At 46.0% G+C, this 23,327-nt stretch overlaps 3 protein-coding genes across 3 annotated transcripts; all 3 read right to left on the bottom strand.

Annotated features, from left to right (window-relative positions):
• Positions 1–1,083: 1,083 nt before the first annotated feature.
• LOC119340331 lies at positions 1,084–2,440 on the bottom strand. The gene is made up of 2 exons (XM_037612232.1): positions 2,342–2,440; positions 1,084–1,804 (listed from the first exon to the last, which is right to left on the bottom strand). The coding sequence occupies exon 2, from the start codon at positions 1,714–1,716 to the stop codon at positions 1,327–1,329; it is 390 nt and encodes a 129-aa protein (XP_037468129.1). The 5' UTR covers positions 1,717–1,804; positions 2,342–2,440; the 3' UTR covers positions 1,084–1,326.
• Positions 2,441–9,409: 6,969 nt separating this feature from the next.
• Positions 9,410–10,802, bottom strand: LOC119335620 (myosin-2 heavy chain-like). The gene is made up of 3 exons (XM_037607732.1): positions 10,573–10,802; positions 10,339–10,488; positions 9,410–10,112 (listed from the first exon to the last, which is right to left on the bottom strand). Exons 1-3 carry the CDS (start codon positions 10,630–10,632, stop codon positions 9,522–9,524), a joined length of 801 nt encoding a protein of 266 aa, XP_037463629.1. The 5' UTR covers positions 10,633–10,802; the 3' UTR covers positions 9,410–9,521.
• A 4,349-nt stretch (positions 10,803–15,151) lies between these two features.
• Positions 15,152–22,101, bottom strand: LOC119340341. The gene is made up of 9 exons (XM_037612240.1): positions 21,914–22,101; positions 18,771–19,831; positions 18,451–18,692; positions 18,278–18,357; positions 17,981–18,109; positions 17,783–17,878; positions 15,966–16,755; positions 15,685–15,885; positions 15,152–15,600 (listed from the first exon to the last, which is right to left on the bottom strand). Exons 2-9 carry the CDS (start codon positions 19,718–19,720, stop codon positions 15,470–15,472), a joined length of 2,619 nt encoding a protein of 872 aa, XP_037468137.1. The 5' UTR covers positions 19,721–19,831; positions 21,914–22,101; the 3' UTR covers positions 15,152–15,469.
• Positions 22,102–23,327: the final 1,226 nt, after the last annotated feature.

The raw sequence follows: 23,327 nt of genomic DNA, 5'->3' as shown, positions 1-23,327 counted from the left end.
CCATTATTCTCTTGTCCAGCATGGTGTCCACTGTGCTTTGCTCTTGCTCGGTTCCTTGTGGTGATGACAGGAAATTGACATAAAGAGAGAGAGAGAGAGAGAGAGAGCGTGTGCGCGCGCTGCGTGCAAAGGTTGAGAGGGGAGAGAAACAAAAGCGCATGCAGAACGGAATGCCTGTATCTGTGCGTAGTACAACACAGGATCAGTGACTATGCAAAACTGGGTCAATGACTATGCAAAACTGGGTGCACCAGGGTTACGAGTTGGGGCTACGAGTTGGGGAGAAGTAAACGACGAAGAGTGCATGGCAAGATTGTGAAAGGGTTAGCACCAAAGGCTTCCATCACTTGTCAATTGGTACAGCTAGCCCACGTATCTACTCCATCCAGCACGCATAGTGCTTTTGCCACGCATCGGTTGTCACCTCCTACAGCTAGCCCACGTACGTGTCGAGCACGCATCGTGCTTTGCCACGTCCTCAACTGTACTATGGTCATTTTTTTATTTTTTTTGCGAAAAGTACTATGGTCATTTATCTCTAATGATTTTTAAATTTCTGTACCACCGGTGCAGTCCAGTATAAAACATGATTCGCATGATAACTAGCGGATGTATTTAGTGCTGTAAATTTAAATAAAAAATAAAACGCCTGGCACGTCTGTATTAGCGAGCATCAATTCAAAAATTGTCTTCAAGCAATGCACGAGTAAGGCGTACTGAAAATGCTAGTCACAACAAGCATCAGCCACGTTGTACCACTGTAGATCTAGTACTGTAGTGTAGCCTATGAAAGCAGATTCTTTGTCAAAAGAAAAGGAAGCAGGACTGCCTTCTTATCAAGTCAATCCATCCATCGCGTAAGTCCGTCCTATCCTAGGAGGGGAAAGAATCCAATGCTTGCCGCGCATCGGACGACATGCGTTCCCAATCCTACGTCCACCCACTAGATTTTCATTTCATCATCACGGCATTTAAACTTGGGCTAATTAATTTTACCCGTTTGGAGCGATTAGTACATGTCTTCATTTGCTGTGGAATGCACAAAAGCAGGTCAGGTGATATTCAGAACAGACCTTCTGTAGAAGAAACTTACCATGAGCCAGTAATCTACTCTTACCGCTTATGATCTTGATTACTTCCGCGAAAGTGCCAATCTTATTAATTGTTGCACGCTAGTCATGGATGCCATTGTCCTACAGCGGGCATTTACAAGCTGAACCCATGCACTCTACGTACGGTACAATAATAACAACCACCAACAGATAGACAGGGGTGGTACCCTTAACCATCTTCAAGCATGCAGACGCTTTTTATCTACACATATACTCACCAGCAGCGATTGACAAGTCTCCAAGCCCTGGGGGCGCCGAAGAAGAGGAAGGCCAAGACCACGACGGTGCCGAGGAGGAAGACGGGGCTGTGGGTTGGGTCGATCGGGCTGGCGGCGACGACGTAGGCGGAGACGAGGCAGCCGACGTCCAAGAGAGCCAGGAGCAGCAGCCCTATCACGTCCTCCCACGTCCGGTAGAAGCGGTCGCAGGAGAGCAGCACCACGAGCGCCAGCGACGTAAAGAACGCCATGGAGGTAAGCATTCTGAAGTCTTCGTAGTTGGCCGTCACCGGGGTGCCGGCGTCGTGCCCGTGCTTCCAGTACCCGCCCGGGGGGTGCATGGCGGACCGGTGGGCGTCGCACGCCAGGACCATCGCCGCCACCATCCTTGATCCACCTCTTGAGCTCGGCCAGCCGGTCGTCCTCGTGCTGGACGGGCACCGGGGCGGTGATGCCGAGCGGCTGGTGATGCGGCTGCGACATGTTGATGTTAATCAAGTGATATGAAATGGTGGCCTATAATCAAGTGGAATAATGCAACTGCTACAAGCCGCTTTCCAGTTTCCATGTCCATCCAGCGGATAAAAAAGAAGCCGTGAGCTCTAAGTGTCGTCAGAATGGCCTATATATTGATCCCAAAGAATAGAAATATGAAATTTGAATTTGGAGGCCGAGCCTGCAAAGGCAATTTCCGCTTTAAGCGTTGCGCTAATCAGTTGCCTTTAGGTCCAAACTAGCTAGGGATATACATACTCAACTTTGCTAGAGCTACGGACATTTGTTACTGGTTGCAATCTACAAGAGTACATGGAGCAAACTAATTGGAAATCAACGGGGTCAGACCACTGAAATCACGAGGGGAGGAGGGATTACAGGTGGGGCCATAGTCGTCCGTAGAGGGTAGCCCGTATAAGGTGCTGCCCGTAAGTTTAGAATTTTCAACAAATCCTGGACCTGGAGCAACAACCAATGAAGGAACCGGGAGAGCGGAGGGGGAGAGGAAGGCAATACCGAATCGAAGTCGAAGTCGGGCAGCAGGAAGCCGGAGCGGTGCTGCCGTCGGGCTGGGCCTGGGGACAGCGACGTCGTGTCGCGGCCGCGCGGCTGGCTCTCGTGTGTATAATGACAATCGTGTGTGGTGTGGGTTTTTAATAATTAAATAAAGAAAAAGAGGACGGTGTTTTTGCGTGTGAGATGCTTTCCTTCCTGCACCTACATTTCCACAGTGGTTTAATGGCGCCAAAGCCATGGCATCGCGATCGGTCGGTCGGGGTGATAAATTCCCGGCCTCGATTGCTTCAGCTGCATGCTAAAGCGGGTAAATACGTACCGAAAGCCGGCTTCAGCCGACAAGATTCTTATTCGTATACCTGTTGTAAGAACAAAGCATGTGCCTACGTACAGCGGTACAAATGCCGGGGAGGCATCAGAGAGAAGAGGTAATAGCACCAGGAGTCCCTGAACTTGTCATGGATGTAATGATTTGGTCCCAAACTTACAAAATGCAACTATTGAGTCACACAACTTGCAGCCAATGTGCAAGTTTGGTCCCAGCCAATCAGAGCTCGACAAGTGGAGCCTAGTCAGCACAGCCGTCAGCCCAGCGCCTTTTGCATTTACCCCCCTGGACTTTGCACTAATCAACCCGCACTACACCGCACTTTTCACCTGAATTTATTGGTTCTTCCTCCCCTGGCCCAATCATTCGTCGCTCTCTCCCCCCTGTCCGTGACCGGCCAACAGGCCGTGCTGGCTGCGCTCGTGAGCCATGGCCTCGTCGCCGGACTTCACCGGCGGTGTGCCGCCGCCGCCTACCGCGCACCAAGTTCGGCCCTTCGCTGTCAACCCTCCGGATTATGGTTAGTTCTCTCTCTTCTGTTCCTCCTCTCTTCTGTTCCTCCTCTCTGCTCTGTTTCGCCTAGGGTTTTGGGTGAAGTTGGGGATTTAGGCAAGAACCTAGGGTTCTTGTTTGTAATCCTTTTCGGCCAGACTTTAGGTTTGTGGCTAGTATGTACATACTGTTTTGCAAATACAAGTGCCAATTTGGCCTAGGGTTTGTGCTTAGGGGGCAGCATTTGCATTTTAAAAAATGTAAACTTTGTCTGGCCAATGTAGGCCAATGTTTGAGGTAAGTAGTTTATGGTTTGTGCTTAGTACTTAGTTTGAACATTAGCCATGCTAAATCATCAGTTTGTTACTGCTTATGTTGAGTTAATTTGTAAGCTGTAGTTAACTGAATTTCTTCTGTTAACTGAACTCAGTTCCAATTTACAGTTAACTGAAAAAAGTTCAGTTAACTCAGTTCAATGTATTTATTCAGTTATTTTTATTGATGATTGTGCTTACATTCTGCACTGTGTTGTTGTAGTTTGTGATTCAGCAATGGGACTCAGTGTGGACACCCCTTTCTTCACATTGGAACTGGAACATGGTGGGATTTTCTGTGGACCAATCAATAACATGGAGTACTATAATCCTTCAGTGGAGGTGCTTGACTATGTTGATGCTGGCACATTCTCATATGCAGTCATTGAAGAGCACCTGCTTTGGTTGGGATATTCTGTCAGTGAGCACATCATTTATTGGTGCATGCCTGACAAAACAATTTCAGATGGTATGCTCAGAATCAGAGGTGATGAGGATGTGCAGAAAATGATAACAGCCAGTGCTCAGCATAAGGTTCTTACAATCATGGTTGATCATGCAGATTTCATCAGTAATTTCAGGCAAGATTTGATATGTACAGTGGGAACAGTAGAGAATCCTGTCAGAGTGGTAAACCCAAATGATGTTGCAGCCAGTGCAGCTAGTTCTCACAGTATCATTTCAGTCAATGCTGAACATCCAAATTCAGACTTTGCAACACAGGAGACAGAAGCTAACAATTTGCTGGTTAATCTTGCAGAAGAAGAGCTTTTGCTGACTGATGCTGCAGAAGGAGAGCAGTTGCTGAATGATGTTGCACAAGGAGAGGAGTTGCTTTTTGATGTTGCAATAGCAGATGAGTTGCTGACTGATTTTGCTGAAGAAGATCACTTGCTGACTGATGTTGCAGAAGATGTAGTGCTTTCAGATACAGATTTCAGTGACAGTGATTATGACATAGATGATGGAGATGATGATCTTTATGAAGATAACATTGACTTTGATGTTGATGAAGTTGAGCAAGAGGAGGAAGAGGTGGAACCTGAGTATGAACTTGATGATGAAGATTTGAATCTGTCAAGAGAAGAAGAAGAGCAACTGATGTACAAGTTTAAAGCTTTCAATTCCAAGGTGGACATGAAAAACCCTGTATTTAAAGTAGGGATGGTCTTTGCTGATGTGGTTGAGCTGAGAAAGCTATTACTTCATATTCAATAAAGAACAGAGTGCAAATCAAAAAGTTGAAAAATAACAAGATCAGATTTCATGCAGTTTGTCAGAGTGATTGTCCATGGCTGCTTAAGGCTGGCAATGACAACAGGACAGGAGGATTTGTCATTAAGGCCTACTATGGTGATCATATGTGTCAGAAGAAGTGGAGGCTCAAGGACATGACAGCTAAATTCCTTTGCAACTATTTCATAGAAGAATTCAGAGATGACCAGAAGATGTCACTTGGAACATTTTCAAGGAAAATAACAAAGGAGTTTAATTGCACCCCTAATAGATGGAAGTTAGCTAGGGCTAGGACAGCAGCACTGAAGGAGATCCATGGTGATGAAGAGGAGCAATTCAGTAGACTATGGGATTATGGACATGAATTAAGACAGAAGAACCCTGGCTCAACTTTTTTGCTGACAACTGGACTGGTCAGAGATACAAAATTTCCAATGGGCAGAAAATGTTTGAAAACACTGTATTGGTCATATGATGCCTGTAAGAGAGGATGGCTTAAGGGCTGCAGGCCTATTATCTTCATAGATGGTTGTCATATGAAAACTAGGTTTAAAGGTGTGCTGCTTAGTGCAGTTGGCATTGATCCTAATGACTGCATTTACCCCATTGCTATGGGCTGGGTGGAAGTAGAATGCACAAGTTCTTGGGAGTGGTTTCTCACAACTTTGAAAGATGATCTGAACATCACCAACACTGCTCCTTTCACACTTATGAGTGACAAGCAGAAAGGTCTGATAAATGCTGTCCACAAAGTTTGGCCAGATGCAGAGCACAGGTTTTGTGTGAGGCATATTTACCAAAATTTCAATGAGAAGCACAAAGGAGAGGTACTGAAGCAAGACCTGTGGGCCATTGCCAGATCACCAAACAAGTTGAAGTGGAGAGAGAACTGTGAAAAAATGGATGGTCACAGCTCAGCTGCTTTCCACTGGACTGAAAGACTTGAGTGGAAAACTTGGTGCAAAGCATTCTTCAGTGAATTTCCAAAATGTGACATCCTCCTGAACAATAACTCTGAAGTTTTTAACAGTTATATCCTAGAGGGTAGAGAAATGCCAGTGCTAAGCATGCTTGAGTACATTTTTTACAAGATAATGCATAGGATGGTGAGTAAGCAAAGAGAAGCTATAGAAAAGTGGGCAGGGCAGAGAATATGCCCAAAGATCAAGAAGAAATTGGACAAGAACACTGAATTTGCTGCTAACTGCCATGTATCTGAAGCTGGACAACAGATGTTCAGAGTTCAGTCAGGTAACAATAGCTACACAGTTGATCTTGGTTTGTACACATGTGATTGCAGGAGATGGCAGTTGTCAGGAGTACCATGTGGGCATTCAATAGCTTGTTGCAGGGAGGAGAGGATTGACCCAGAGACATTTGTGCATGAGTGCTACACTGTGAGGACATATCTGAAAGCATATGGATATACTCTTGTCCCTTTAGAAGACCCAAATGTGTGGGAGGTACAGAATGCTTACAAGGTGTATCCACCTGTGTTTACAAAACAGTTGGGAAGGCCCAAGAAAAACAGGAAGAAGACTCCTGAGGAGAAGATGAAGAATGGTGTTAGGGTTTTGAACAAGAAAGGTGTTACAATGCACTGCTCAATTTGTGGTAGAGCTGATCACAACAGGAAGGGCCATTACAGATGGCAGGAAGCTCTCATTGAAGAAGGTGTAGAGCTAGTTGATGAAAACTATGATGACCCCACATTTCTTCAGGTTACTGAATTTACTGCATTTTACTGTAGTTCTCTGAATTTACTGAAATCACTCTAGTGCTCTGAATTTAATGTAGTTCTCTGAATTTTGCTATACATATCTCAATTGCTCAACGTTCTTGTGCAGAACATATTCCCTAGTCAGGCTGATCCTATACTGGATCCAATGCAGTCACCAACCAGTATGGTCTACAGCATGAGTCAAAGAGAACTTTTAAGAAGAGCTCCAAATAGAGTTCATGGCCCACTACCAGAGCAGTCTTCATTTGTTCTTGCTGCAGGTGCTGCATTACCTCAGCCAAGAGTCACTACAGAAATGAATGCAGGTAGGCAAACAAGGGCAAGGACAGTAGTTGAGAGATGAGAAGGCTCTCAAGCTTCTGGTAGGGGAAGGGGGAGGAAAAGACAAAGGAACCCAGCTTCAGGCAGAGGAAGAGGAGCAGCAGCAGCTTCAGGCAGAGGAAGAGGGGCAGCAGCAGCTTCAGGCAGAGGAAGAGGAGCAGCAGCAGCTTCAGGCAGAGGAAGAGGGGGAAATGCAACTGCAGGTGGAGGGAGAGGAGCAACTCATGTTGCAGGAAGAGGAACAAGGGGGAGAGGAGGTATGCCAGATGATAGGGCATACTGGCTACTGTTTGGAGAGGACAGGAGAGTGGAGATTCCAGACCTGAATGATCCTCCTGAAGAATTTCTGGCTCCTGATCCCTGAGATTGTGGGACATTAAAGTTCCATCTTTTTGTAGAGGCCTAATGTGATGTAACACAATGACTGGCCTAACAGTGGCTTAAGGTGCCACTTTTTGATGGCAAAACATTTGCTTAAGTTGCCACTTTTTGATGGCAAATATTGGCATTAATTGCCTTTTTTGTAACTAAACTATGATGCAAAACTAGGGGATAAGTCAATGATGGATGGCAAATGAATGTTGGACTGAAAAAAGGCTTTTCAAATTTGCAGTGTGAACTGAATTTTACAGTGTCAACTGAATTTTAAACTAAATTTTACAGTGTCAACTGAATTTTGCTGCTTTAAACTGAATTTTACAGTGTCAACTGAATTTTGCTGCTTTGAACTGAAAAAAAAGATATAAAAAAAGTTTTGCAGTCAATAGTGATGTTGTTAACTGAGGACTAATCTGTTTTGGAGTGAACACTACTGTAGTTAATTAAAAATAATTAAAGAAAAAAAATTGTTTGCCCTGGGTATCGAACCCAGGACCTTTTGTTTGATAACTTGAACTCCTTGCCAATGCGCTAGTACTAGTGATCTTGGTAGATACTCATTGCCACAGTTGTTATACAAAATAAAATGTATGTGCTAATCAGAGCGGTGCCGTTCGCTCTTCCACTCCAATTAAGAGGCCACCACCCACCGCCCACCGCCCCCACTCACCACTTCCGTTTCACGACGCCTCGGGCTCTATGCTCCCCACCTCCCACTCCACCCCAAGAAAACCCTCGCCGGCCATCTCGATGCCGCCGCCGACGCCATGGACAACCACCCTGCATGGCAGAGGATGGTCGACGAGCTGGCAGGCGACGACGAGGTCGCGCGCGCGGAGCTCCAGGAGATAGGCCGGTGGTTCCCCAGCGTTGAAATGCTTGCGAACCACGCGCGGGGCCTCATCGACGTGATGACCAACGACGAGAAGAGGCGCGCTCTCGTGGACGGCCCAGGTACCCCTCCGGCCAACATCCTCCGCTTCGCAATGGCGGAGACGCGCTCCGACGATCCGAGGCAGCGCGTGCGTTGGTGGATGTACAGGTCCGCCACCACGCCACAGCCGCAGTCGGATCCGAAGCGCGTGTGGTCCAGGATGCAGCGCGTCCAGGACATGGTTCTTGCCCTGCCTGCGCTGGCGCCCCTCGTCCACATCGACGACGACGACGTCTCTCTGTCGTCCGACTCGGAATACTGCAAGGTGAACTCCGACAACGACTCGGGCTACAGAGGAGATTCGGACTCCTCTGACTCGTATGCGTCGTCTGACACGGTCGAGGTGTCGCTCGTTGTCCTGTCAGATGACGAAGAAGAGGCGGAGGAGGACGAGATCCAAATGGTCGCGCCAGTCCACAATGGCAGGGAGGGCGACAGAGACCTCCCGATTGATGTGGAGGTTCTCCCAGATGTGCCTGACATCGTCAAGCAGGAGCTGGTGGAGGAGGAGCCCAAGCAGGACGCGGCGGCGGAGCCGGCAAGGATCGACAAGAAGAGATCTTCTCCAGTGGAGGTGCGCCGCTCCGAGCGTCTCAAGCGACTGAAGATGTGAAGAACGACTGAAGAAGGAGCGAAGAAGAAGGTCAAGTAGTTAGGTATGCTGCTTATAATTTCAACATATAAGTTACTGTAGTGCTATTTTGCGTTTAGTTAAGTTAGGTGTGCTGCTTATAAGTTCAGCACATAAGTTATTTGTAATCTGCTGTGGGAACTGGTGCAAAGTTATGCTTGATCAGATGCTGAAACTTATGCTGCAATGCTGCTATGCTTGCTATTTTGTTCTGTTATTTTTGGTTACAATGCTGTTGTTGCTGTGTTTGCCATGCTGCTGCTGCTGTGTTTGCTATGCCACTGCTGCTGTGTATGGCATGTTGCTGATGCTGCTGTGTTTCAATTGCTGCTGTAGGTTTCACTCTTTTTAGTTAACTGAAACAAATTTATAATCTTAACTGAATTTGCAATTCACTGAATATTCAGTAAACTGGGTATTCAGATAACTGAATATTAACTGAATCTTCATTTTAACATGTTAACTGACACATCTTAGGTTTAACACATGTTAACTGACACATCTTCAGTTAACTGAATCTTCAGTTTAACATGTTAACTGACACATCTTAGGTTTAACACATGTTAACTGACACATCTTCAGTTACACTGTCAATTCAACCAAGTTAACTGAAACTTCAGCCAAATTCAGAGCAGTCATACATAACTAAATCTTCAGTTAACTAAACATTAAATTAAGACAAATTCAGAGCAGTCATACATATAGGAAATAAGTTAACTTAGAGCAGTCATACATCATCAGTGCCATGGAAATTAACCAAGTTCACTACAGGAATACAACTAATTAAAAGGTCTCCTTCAACTAATTACTCAAATTCATCTAAGATCTCCTTCAACCTCCTTATCTTGCTCTTGTTCTCCTCCTTGTGCCTGAATAAATCACCAATCATGTACTCAAGTTTCTTCTTCTCCTTCTTCAGGTCATCCCTCTGTGACACAACTATGTCCAACTCTTCCTTCATGTTGTCCATCTGTTCCTTCATGTTGTCCATCTTTTGCTTCATGCTGTCCATCTTTTGCTTCATCTCATCCCTCTCTTTCTCTGACTTAGCCCTAACAACCTGATGAATGGTAGTGCTAGATTTATCAGACATCTTCTTCTTCTCAAGCTCTTGCTTCAGGTCAGAAACAACAAGTCTTGCATTGCCCAATTCAGTAATTGCCTGCTCCTTGTCAGCCACCATCTTAGCAAAATCTAGTTTAAAAAACCTCAGATCCTTTTCCATCTGTTCCTTCTCTTTCACAACCCTAAAATTCTCTTCAGCATTAACTACATTTTCCATGAGCCTTAGCTTGTTCTCATCTTGATACATGCCCCAAACCCTGGCTAAACTCATCTTCAGAGTGGCAGGCCATTCAGGATCAATCCACTCCACAAAGTTGCATTTAGGTATTTCCTACAAAATAAGAAAGAAAACATTTTTAGATAAATGGCAAAGCTTGTACCACTATTGATCTATTAATACAACACTATCATAATTCTTAGCATAACCAAAACTTCAGTTGACTAAATACTGTTTTCTTCAGTGAACTGATTTTGCTCAATAAACTATATTGATGCACTAATCCACAGTTAAATGCCACACTACAAGATTTGATGGCCTTAATTAGAGATCTGCTAACCTTTTGTGCACAAGCAAGATACCTCCTTCCACTGTCAACTGATTCAAAGGAAACTAACTTCTCACAGACACACTGATGTTCACATCTAGCTGCAAGATCTGGAGCCAGGCCTCTCCACTCAGAGCAGAAAATGACGGCAGGAGCAGGAGCCTATAAACAATTGTTGTCAGCAAAAATTCCCCATTGCTAACCCTAAATGCAAGTGAGTATGTTTATACTGGATCTGGAGCTAACCTCACTTGTGATAGAGTACCCTTCGGACGAAGAGTTGGATCCTTCACTCCAAGACACCATGGCGGCGAGCTAGACGGACGGCGGTGGCGAGCTGGACGGCGGCGACTAGCTGGACGGTGGCGACTACCTGGGGAGCAGGAGATGGTCGAGAGCAGAGAAAGATGAGTGAGTGGAGTGGAGTGGAGTGGAGTGGAGCAGCAGAATATCCCAGGCAGGTGTAGTGCGGGTTGATTAGTGCAAAGTCCAGGGGGGTAAATGCAAAAGGCGCTGGGCTGACGGCTGTGCTGACTAGGCTCCACTTGTCGAGCTCTGATTGGCTGGGACCAAACTTGCACATTAGCTGCAAGTTGTATGACTCAATAGTTGCATTTTGTAAGTTTGGGACCAAATCATCACATCCATGACAAGTTCAGGGACTCCTGGTGCTATTGTCTCGAGAAGGAGGCAGGGGGCGAACCCCCTTCTGCAATGTTACATGCAGGTTCTGTTCTACCCACGCAAGACCAGCAGCCATGCATCAATATGTCCACGATCTGAAGGGCGAAACCGGCCGCGCCAGAGGATGGCGTTGTCGCGGCAGGCTTTCAAAGCGGCGGTCAGGGACGGCGTTTCCCGCCTGAAAACAACCGCGTTCCGCCGCTTCCAGAGGTGCCAGCAGCATAACTGCACGAACGCGTTCGGCGAGGCTGCGCCAACCGCCAGGGAGACGTCGAAGAGGTGTAGGGCACGCACAGAGGCCCCTGAAGTGGGAAGGAGCTTACTTTGAGATGAACTTTGTAGCATCTGCCACCTCCTTGTGCTCCTATACAGAGCCAGAGATGGAGCAGGCCGGGTAAGCTCCCAAAGATCCTGAGGTCATCCTCCTGCCTAACTTCCTCCACTTTTGACATCTAACTGTTGGAGGTTAACAAGTGAACCAACCCAATCTGGAACAGTCCTGATGACAGACCCCGTGATGACGAGTTTCTGAAAGCATGATTCTTGCAACACATCGTCACATCCATAATTAATATCAAGGGACAGACGACAGAGACTGAAGATTGCACGTGCACAGCTTAGAGAGGGACGACACTGCATTATTCAGTTACACATCAGAAGTTTCAAACAAACTCGGTTCCCTTCTTCTCTTTCCAAGATAACTTCCCGAGTTCCTGTTCGGAATGTCACAAAATATGCTCAGATCTCTCATGTTTGTTAGGAGACCAAATTCCTGGAAGAAGCTAGTTTGGCTGCTCAAACAAACTAATTACTTTCAGCTCTTCTAATCCTTGCATGTTCCCAGTTCCATCCGGTAGCTTAACCCCTCTATCTATCAATAGATGCACCAGGCGCCGAAGTCGAGTGATGGTTGCTGGCAATTCAGTTATGAACGTACCTTCAAGGTTCAGTGTCTCTAGACTCCACAGTTCACCGACTTGTTCCGGGAGCTCAGTAATGGTAATTCGTGTGTTTCTGAGGCTAAGGTACTTGAGTTGAAATAAGCTAGATATGTTGTTAAGATAGCCTGCTGACATGTGACAGCCTTCCAGGTTCAAAACCCGCAAAAATCTGGATTTCAACAGAGAAGGGATTGGCATCGAACGCCCAAAAACAGTAACACTGCGTTTGGATGTTGGCATCCGGGTAGCCGAATACCGCTGTTTGGCAGGCCATGGCATTCGCGCTTGGGATTGAATCCCAATATTCGATGCCCCACCGCAACACTTGCACGACCCAGTCTCCAATTCGGAGCTCTACCCCTCGGTTTTGCTTGGTATTCGCACAGTTCGCTCCCCCCGCATGTCGCATCCCACTTCGGCCCTAAAAAATTGATTCGGCTGGTAGAGACTAGAAGCGGCTAGCTGCGAGTTGGACGTCGGCGCCCCCATCTCTCCCTGGTGGCTCGCCCAGCACGACTAGCACCCCATGGCGACCTCTGCCTCGTGGCTCGTGCCACTCATGCCGACCGTGCCGCCGCCCCTCGCCCAACACTGTCGGCACCCCGTGGAGCCTGTTGCGTCCTTCTGCTGCCATGGCACTTACCCCCATGGCTCTCTTGCCCTCGGTCCCGCGCTATTCCTCACTTTGACCTATATTCGGATGTTAAACATAAAAATCAAAGTCTCTTGCAACTCAATTCCTCATTTTGACCAACATTTGACATTCAACCTCAATATCAAGTCTGCGTTCTGAATACCTAAACATCCAAACAGAAATATTAGCATTCAATTTCAATACCAATATCCTGTGATATTGGTATTCAACCCAATGCAATGCCAAGCCTCCCAATGCAAACATCCAAACAAAGCGTAAGTGATCGAGCATGAGAATAAATCAAGTTTGGTTGTAGGACAACATCTCCATTGCTCTTGTGCTGCAGAGACAATCGATGAACCTTGTTATGTGCCCTAACAGTAAGCTCCAGAACACCAAGTAGGGTGACAAAGTTCTCCTCAACTGACTTGTACGCTATGAAATCAAGGACTGTGTCATGAACTCGGCATACTGTCACCTCCCTGTACCTATTTATATCCCATGGTTGGATCAGGCTCCTGTTGATCAGCTCACTGAAGCACCTCTCCCCCAGTTCATACATAGTGTGCCCGCTTCTCCTTTGAATAAATCCCTCTGCAATCCATCTTCTTATCAGACGGCTCTTATAAATGGGATAATCCTCTGGGAATATACTCAGATACAATAGACAAGTTTTCAGATCTTGATGGAGGTCAGAGTAACTAAGGGATAGTATCTTTATCATTCTTTCAAACTTGGATATCTTTGAAGTGCATAACCAATTGAACTTTGTACTTGGGCCCGTTGATCCACGGTCTGAGCTTTGTTCGCCAGTAAGCCAGAAATGGTAATAATGTCCAGCGGCAAACCACCACATTTCTTCAATATATCATCACAAATTCTGTTGACGTGTCGGGGAAACTGTTTGAACTGAATATTCTCTTGAGGAACAACCCCTTTGAGTGCACGGCGTTAAGAGGCCTTATTTCATAAACATGATTTGTGGAGGAGCAAGATTCGGCCACTACCTTTATACGCGTTGTTGTGATTACTCTACTACCAAAACTGTTTCCGGGAATTGCACACTTGATAATCTCCCATGTTTCTACGCTCCATACATCATCAAGCATAATAAAATACCTGCCAGATGAATTTGGTTGTAAAATTAGTCATAGGCTGTAGTGTTTCTAAAGTGCAAATAACCAAAGTTTGTATTGATGGATTAGCCATAGAGGTCATTATAACTTCATACCTTTTGTCTCGAAGGAAATCTGAAATGTTGTCAATGAGTTGTCTCTCATCCCCAGATTCAGTGCTACTGTACTCTCGCTTGCTCAGTTGGCTCAGAATACCTCTCAGAACCTTCATCATATCAGTGTTTTGAGAGACGGACACGAAAACCCGGTACTTGAATTGCTCTCCAAACGTGTGGTAGATTTTGTTGGCAGAGCGTGAACTCATCGACGCTGTCCTCGACGTCGTAGGAGAGCTCGCGCACCTCGGCCATCCAGCGCCTGGCCTGCTCGTCGGGGTCCTCCGCCCGGGGCAGCCTTACGAGGAACGCGCCCATGTGCCCGAGCTCTGCCTTGAGGAACATCACCTCGCCACGCACGCGCCGCCCAGCATGCCGGCCAGCTTCTCCAGGACGGACCCGAAGGCCCCCGTGGCGGCCCTCACCATCGATCCGGCCATATTAGATGGTTGCGCGAGGAAATGGTAGGAAGGGGAAGGCAGAGCAGACAACAGAAATGGTGGATGAGCTCACAGCGCGCGCCGGAGCCTGCATGGACTTGTGCTCGTGCCTTGTAGTGAAAGCTGTTGGTGACTTGTGTGGTCTTGTGGATATGCAGTTCGTTCCAAATGGCACCTTCTTGGCGCCTTCTTGGTAACCACCGTCACTAAGCACATCTGTTTTTTTCCCTGAAAAAAAAACCAATAGAAAATTAGGTTGAAGGAGCTGTCACCGCAGAAAATGTTGAAATACATGTTCAAAAAACAATGTTGAAATACCAGATGGTAAATCTGTTTGTGTGTGCCCACCTAACCAACCATCTTCAAAATGTCAGCGAGAAAAACACAATCTTTACTTGTGAAACTTCTCCCTCTGTACACTTTCTTGTGACTTGCGAGAGCATCTCCAGATGATCCCAAAAATCACTCCCTTATACAGCGTCCGTCCGTGTTACAGAAAATTAAAAGATGTATATAAAACCATAAATACTACTGCAATACAAGAGAAGTCAACGAACTTATTTAACAAATATCTTAGGCCTGCAGCAACACAATACTTATACAAACTAGTACAAAGCAATGCATAAAAGAGCAGGACTGCAACCATAATTTAGTGAAGTATGAACTCAGATGGCATAAACATGCCTTCCGATTTTTACAGTATTTAGGCCATTGCCAACTTCTTTCCTCGTCGTGCAAGAAGTATTTTTGCACCACCGGTCCGAGGAAGAAGCCTTGTGGTGATGTATACAACACCAATTGGGCGTGCCAATTACCATGTCGAGGCTGGAATGCCAGGAAATTCCTGGCGTAGGTTCAACATTGGACAAACAGGTAAACTAAGAGTACACAGAGATTAAACAACAACACCACGGCCACAGGCACATGAAACAGAGGAGATAACAGTTGCCAAGTTCAACAGATAAACAGTTACTTATGTTCAGAGTCGACAGGGTGACTGGTATGTATCCCTACAGATTAACCGAAACTAACAGCACATCCCACTGGTTTGTTTACACCTGAGCTAACAGCACAAGTTCCCCCCGCCTGTACAACGGCAAGCCAAGCCACCATCCAGCACATGAAACGGGTAAACATTTACATGTACAGCAACAGAGATCCAAAACGGGGACCAAAGGGGTCATCGGCGGTGCAATCTCGGCTGTCCCCTCTGCTACTTGCCCTTCTCTCGCGGAGTTGATAGGGCGACGAGGATGTCAGCCGCCTGAGCGACGTTGCTGCCGGGCTCAGGGATGGGCGCCGATGGCTTATTGCAGGGTCCAAATTGTACAGCCTCCCCGGTTGCTGCAATTGGTTAAGTAGTGTCGGTGTCAGTGGAAACAGGAATGATGGTGGTTGCAGGCTAAAAGGTGTTTATGACAGACGTACTCGGTGCAGGAGCAGTATAACCCATGGTGGCTGCACTCGGCGCCTGAGAGTGCTCGCCTTCAGATGCTGTATGTGTTGTTGGAGCCCCAGGGAACGCTGGCTCGTTGTTGCTTGATGCTGGAGGATCATGGCAGTTTGGCGCGATGCTCAGTGCTAGAGAATCGCAGCCTTCTGCGCTCAAAGCTGAAGAGTTCACATGTCCTGCATGATCATGAACAGCCTCAATGATTCACATACTTGGCAGGAAAGAATCAGTTTTACACACATAATCCACAAGTTACCTGGCACATGAGCTGGAGGTGCGGCACAAGAACTCAAATCACCACCATGGCACTTAGTTGGGTAAATTACTTGGCTTTGTGGCGCAATACTCAGTGAAAGAAATTCCGGGCCTTCAGGTGTCATTCTTGGCACAGAGCTGGGACTTTTCATCCCTCTGAATTTGGTGCTTCCCAGTGCCAAAACTGGCCCAGGACATTCAGAGCCCTTCAGACTGAGTCCTGGAGCACCAATCCCACGGCCTTTTGAGGCATTAGTTGGTGCTGGATAAGCATAACCATGAGGTCTCATACTTGGTGCAACACCATTGCTACCTTCCGCACCATGAGATGCAGATTTTCCAGAAGCTGTCCTCAGAAGGACGTCATGAAGAGGTGCCATTCTAACTGCAGAAGGATCCTGATTTTTGGCACCATGATTTGCAGAGCTTTCAGGTGACATTATTCTTATAGGAGAATCCCTACTTTTGGGTTTCACACTTGGGGAAGCTAGGCATATGGCACCAGAAGAAGTAGATGATTCAGGCACACTGCTTGGTGCGACAGAATCATGGCTTTTGGGCACCGTAGCTACTGCAAGAGTATCACATCCTTTGGTGCTAAGAGCTGTGGAACTTTCAGCCAATGTATTTGGTCCACAGGAATCGCCAAGGTTACCAAGAGTTAGTGCACAATGCCCAGTTGTTTTATCCAAGGATATGTGTTCTTCTGTTGTCCTTGCAGGATCTTCTGCTGCTACCCTTGCAGGATCACTGGACATCACTTCGACAGAAGATTTATGCCATAGTGATGGCTGCAACAGATCCAAAAACAAAGTTATGCTAAACACAAACCTTACTAGCCAAGGAGGGTAATTAACTAAATAGCAACATGTAATATTTGTACATACATAACTGGTGTGCTTAAGAAGGGCAGCAACAACAACAAAGCCTTTTGTCCCAGCAAATTGGGGTAGGGTAAAATATATTCGAATGATTTCTATATTCATGTATCAAATTCGTTACAATGAATCGTAAAATTCTCAACCAACAAATATAGCAAATAATTAGTAATTCGCACATGACAGCCTTATTAGAGTTTTTTATCCAGTTTTCTTTCCATAAAAGGGTCATGTGTGCCTCATTCTACGAGCTATGTGCTTACAAACCATCATACAGAATTTATGATACATGCTACTGGAGTTAAAGGATTCTGAACTGTGCACCATCACCACTTAATTGCAAATTAGGATTCCTAGAAACAGGAGTTGCATATCTAATACCTTCCCTTCTGGAAAGATAACTGGTGGTGGTTTTGGAGAGGTGCATGTCTGTCATGCAGCCATATTTATGTATTACACATCACACGATCACAAACTGAATTTTCTGTACAGAATTTATGATACATGCTACTGGAGTTAAAAGATTCTGAACTGTGCGCCATCACCACTTAATTGCAAATTAGGATTCCTAGAAGGAGTTGCATATCTAATACTTTCCCTTCTGGAAAGATAACTCATGGTGGTTTTGGAGAGGTGCATGTCTGTCATGCAGCCATATTCATGCATTACACATCACACGATCACAAACTGAATTTTATGTTGTATACACTTATGAACGTAAGTGCAAGCTGTGTGCATCTAGTACCAGTTCCGCAAAGGAACATGAGGAATTGGCAAGCTTCACATGTGGGCCTATGCTCCCTATATAATTTTGTGTCTGACCATTTACAGGCACAAGTATGACTACATGAGCCAACAGCTACATTAGTGTGTGGATGCACTGAGAAATATGCATATTAATATAGGTGTCTTAAGGAAGAAAGCACAACAGGAGACTTACACAGTAATGGAGTTTCTTTAAAGTTTCCAAAAGTAACTTTTCTCCGACTATTATTATCATCTTCTTCACCATTTCTTCACGACTTATTTCGTTTTCCTGTCAGATAGAGAAAAGGAAATGTTCCCTTGCCCATCATACCGCCAAAAAATGGAAGCTAATAGACACGACATTACTTATTAGATTAGACTCTGATAGTACCTTCAGCTCTTCATAATGATGGAAGAGCAGTTCCTTTGCTACAGATGATATATTGTCTTGGATCATTGCAAACAGAACTCTGAAGGATATCCATGGGGATGTTGGTGCTTCACCAGTTTCACCCATTATCTGCATACAGATAGGTCTGGTTGCATAAGTGGAGTACTGTGAACCAAAGCTAGAAACATTACATGAAGCAGATAATGTAAAATATCGAGCAGCATAGCTGGACTTCTACAAGAACAAGCTTCTATTGTCCAACAGTGATCAATCTGAAAAAACAGTAAGGTGCCTCACAGGTTGAAGAGTAGAAATATCCATAGCAACTTCCTTTGGTGATGGGTGAAACCATAAACCCTTCAAGCCAAGTAAATAATCTGAAAATAAGTTCACCAAAAAGACAGACTCACTCCACTTATCTTGTTTTGATATGACGTATTAAAGGTCTTAACACTTATTAACCATCTTACTTCGAACTTTTGGTGAAAGTCTGAAACTAACAAGATATTCTAAACGGATGTGAGTGTTAAGATGGGATGGCCACATAACATAACACTTTGGGTTGGAGCAATCATCAACTCCGGAATCATATATTTCGCTGCTTGGAAAAGAATCTTGTGATCCAGGCGTGATAGCTTCCATGTTGCCCAATATCACTCGGCACAATAACATATACTGCACCGCTTTTTCGTCAACATCACAAAGACCGACACTGCAAAACAATGAAATACGATCAAGCATATTAACTGATAAAATGGAATAGTCAGCATACTGAGTTAAGATAAAACACCTGGTAAAGGCGCGATCTTCTGGTGAAAGATAAACACCAGCGCTCAAGCATGCCTTCTCAGCAGGTTTTCCGGTGTTACCAAACCCATTAATTAGAATCCTAACTATGTCACTCTTCGTAGAACCCAGCCATCCATATCTTACATTTGAATCACCACGATCTTCTTTGGTGCAGCTCATTTGTTTTTCAAAAGCTTGAAGTCGACACTGAGCAGTGATATCATTCGGGGAGTAGCGGTGGATATGAAGTATGTTATTCGGTGTTGCAAACGGACCCATACCAGAGAGAAAAAGGTCCTGAACAAGCAAAAAGTCTTCGCTTCCTCTTTCCACAGATGTGATCTTTTTACGTAATATGTCTGCAGTGGAAGGCTTATGTGGCCCCGGAGGGCCAGATTCAAGAACAACTTGCTTCACCACTTCCTCTGGAGAACTTACAGCCTTATCCAGCATTATTCCCTGTGCACCATCCTCAACATTACTAGAGTCCAAATTGGCCGTTTCATCACCTTCCTCGTCAAAGAACAGAGAAGGAAAAAAGCCCTTTCCAGTATCATCGTACCATGCAACAGATCGCTGTTTTCTTGTTTGTAGGTTGACAAGACTCATTGACAAGAAATCAACAAGAACAGGCTCATCATCCATCACAGCCACAACGCTAGATTTGCCGCCTTTAAATCCTTCAATCAGGGACTTCATTATTTGCTCAGGAAAATTGTGCCAAGAATCTTGTTTATAAAACACGATACGGCTGGGAACTCCACTTTTCAGGTAATTGACGCAATCACTGGCAAGATTAGGTCGCGTGCAACAGCACTTGCACCGTTTAGCAGATGGATCAGAGGGTCCATTGTCAACCACGACTCGACGAGACTTGCACTCTTTTGACAGGCAGTTGTCGACAAGCTTGCGCTTCAAGCACAAGGGTTTGGATTCTTGTGGCGACGCCATTGTCTAGCTTGGTTCCTACCAGAACAGATGGAGAAATACGAAATAACCTTAATATGGTACACAATTTACAGGTCTCCCTTCATTTTGACCACACAGCAGTAGAGAATGATCCTGTATGAGGTAATGAATGATGTCAGTCATACAAAATACACAGGAGTCAAGAATTTATGCACGGAAGTCGTATCTAACTAATTCACAGAAGCATACTTGAATTCATGGTACTTGACTCCGAAAAAGGAAAATCAACAAATATATACTGAAGGGCCAAAACAAAGTATGTTCTTTTACACCGAACAAAAATTGGCAGGATAGTTGAATGCTTATTTCTAGCCTCACCACCAAGACATGTTTACTGCAATAGTATATAGAGTGTAACAATAAGTGCTAATGCTCTTTGTGCTATTGTAATCGGCCTTACAGGAAAGAAAACGCAATTCAGACAATTTTTGATAGTAAAAATGCATGATATGATACTCCCTCCATCCCATAACGTAAGACGTTTTTTGACACTATAGTTCAATAGAGTAATTTCTTGCACAACAATAAGGACAGGCCCAGTGCTAGAAGCTCCCACACCAGGTGGAGTCTGGGGAAGGATTATAGGAGGTAACCTTACCCCTGCACAGTGCAAAGCAGAGAGGGCGCATCGAACCCAGGACCTCTTGGCACAGTGGGGAGTACTTCGCCACTGCACCAGACCCGTCCAAGAAGCCTTTTTTATACAAGTACAAATATACATAAAAAATACAAGATATTCTTGACACAACCTTCATTGTTTTAAGCCATAAAATTGAAGTTGTTAAATAATGACACTGACATGAGCATATAGCTACTCGTGGGCCAAGAAATCATTCCGCATGTGTTCAGCGTGATATGAGGAGCGGTTCACAACACAAATCATTCAACATGTAAAAACTGGCCTGCATTAATGATACTAAAGCTTGTCTACGTGCGTTATCCACGTAGCAAGTGGAACAGGTCAGGCAAGTAGGAACCAACAGAAATGGCATTGCAAAACAACATCATCATGTGCAAGCATTCAAAAGAAAAACTGCCAGTTTTCGTGTGTATTAATTCTACATCGCGACGCAATATGCAGAAACAATTCCGCAATGTTAGCAACTGTACAGCAGGAAACCATAGAAATACCCATCCCTGTATGAAAACATATCAGGTGCATCGACCCCATGGGGTGCTACCATGACCCAGCCCTACATATACACGTGTCACATTAATTTGAGAAGGAAACACCACCGTTACCATTTAGGTCGGATACAGACAATAGCCAAATCAAGAAAGTTACTCGTGAACCAACAAATTCTTTTCTGCGAGTAATTAAGTACCGATATAAGATACTCTGGACTAAACGCCTCAATTTTTGTTCTGATGTATTAAGCCGCAAACTTTAATCTTTTTAATTAGTAAAACTGCATGGCATTCAAATTATACCAATGCCTTGGGCGATACGTAATACTCCCACGCAACTTGCGGACCAAGAAATCATATTTGCAGGTACCTCTTCGCGGGGAGAGATACACACACGGGCAAGGAAAGCATCGCCACCACCCATTCTATGTGATCCAACCATCATCCGACGCCCGACAGTGCACACGGCCCAGATTCAGTTGAACATGAGGAAACAGGGGGCTAACAACACCAATCATCCAATGAAATGAAATGGAAACTCCACGGCAAAGATATACTATACCTTATTATAACCAACCAGCAAGTGTAACATGCATCTCAGAATCAGAATTAACAGAAATCGCGCGCTGAGACGACTCAGTACATGGGCATTCAACATTTCAGGGAAATGGATGTGATATTTCTCTCGTGTATAGTAGATTGCACGGCATGACAGCATGAAAACAAGCATAGGTACCATTCCACGGAGTTAAGGACCTGCCAGCAAAACCCTAAAATATACACGTCTCCGTACACGCGGACTAAACAACGTCTGACAACCAATCTGAAAACTCAGTGCTTAGGCACGAGGATTCAATCGACCTTCCGCCCCCAAAAAATGGTTTTTAGGCTGAAAACCCAACCACCGGAAAACAGGGGCGGACGCAGCCGCTGCACGGGGGTCGGGCTGAGGCAGATCTGGAAGAATTAGACTGTATCGAAGCAAAAAAGAACACCAGGGCACAGCGAACAAACAATTCAAGCGGCAGCAAGCTAGGGCTTCCTCACCGGCGAGAGGAACCACGGCCGACGGATCTTCGGACCACGCCAGCCCACCCGGATTGGGGTGGGGGGGTGGGCGGAGGAGGAGCTCGCCGCCGGAGAGGAAGGGCTGTGGCCACCGCGCTGATGGTTCCGTGCTGCCGGCGCTGGCAAAGGGGATCTTTTTTTTATTTCGCGAGGAGAGACTTGCTTGGGACGGACGAAAAAGTAGAAACCGCCGCCGGGTGCGGGTGGCAGGCAGTAGCGGCGGCGGGACTGGACTGGGTCGGCCGAATGCGCTGTGGGCCGGGCCCGCGACATACGAGCCGCATGGTCGCCCCGAAAGAAAAATGGGCCCAAAGAGATGAGGCAAAAAAAAAAACTAACGGGGAGCACCGTGACCTCGAAAAAAAAAACTAACGGCGTACCGAGCAAGAAATGGGGAAAAACTCCATCAGCTCGACTGGCGGCCGTCAGTAATCTGCTGAACATATGTGCGGATGCAGCGGATTTAATTTGCAAATTCGATAGCAACTCGGCGAGCAGTAGCGTCGGCAAGCAAGCAGCGATGAGCATCAGCAGAATCCAACAGCAAGCAACAATGCGAAGACAAGCAACCAACCAACCAAAATTCACGCAGATGGATGGAGAGTGACAGCCGGATGGGAACGGGACGAACAGGAGAAGGTAGACGACGGGAGCGGGGGCGGGGGCGGGGGCGAGGCCGGGAGCGGGAGAGGCGGCCGCCGCCAGCGTGCAGGCGCTGCGCCACCGCCGATTCACGATCTAGGGCTTCAGGATGGGGAGGTGCGGGGTGCCTACTGCCTGCCTCTGCCTCGTGACTGAGAGTCGGCGGTGCAGCGGCGCAAGGAGGTGAGGACTGGGGTGAGCCGAAGGGAGGTTAGATGTGTACTACCTAGTTGGGCTGGGCATGGGCCTATGCGGTGAGTTGGGTAGCTAACCCACAGTCCGTAAACGCAGAAAATGGACTGGAACCCCTAAAAAATGGACTGGAAACCAAATTGAAGCCACCCCGTGAGGTGGCGAGCTTGCTTCCGGTGAGTCGGTGCAACGACGGTGAGGGTAACCCTAGCCAATCTTTCTCCGGAGGAGCCGAATTGCTACTGCATCGATCTATGATGGTTGTGGGCTGTCGGCAAGTGGCTTCATGAAGGCCATCTTCGAGCATCGTCCTAGGGATGCGCCCATGAGCTTCAAAGGAAGCATTCGGTTCTTTGCAAAGGAAAAAAAACTTTTGCCTGCAACTCGTGCAGGCGACGTAACCGTCTCGTCATAAAGGTTGTCTTACTGTAATTAAAGTCCTACCTCTATCCTACAATATACTTAAGAGAGAAAGATTTGGTGTCAATGAACGTAGTTGTCAGACAATAATGTGCAAGCTCTCTACTGGACGGGTTCTCTCCTTTCTCATATCCCCTTC

Source organism: Triticum dicoccoides, chromosome 7B, assembly GCF_002162155.2.
Source record: "Triticum dicoccoides isolate Atlit2015 ecotype Zavitan chromosome 7B, WEW_v2.0, whole genome shotgun sequence".
NCBI classification, from domain to species: Eukaryota; Viridiplantae; Streptophyta; class Magnoliopsida; order Poales; family Poaceae; genus Triticum; species Triticum dicoccoides.
Note: the sequence above shows the minus strand (reverse complement) of the source record. Positions and strands in the feature narration are given on the sequence as shown.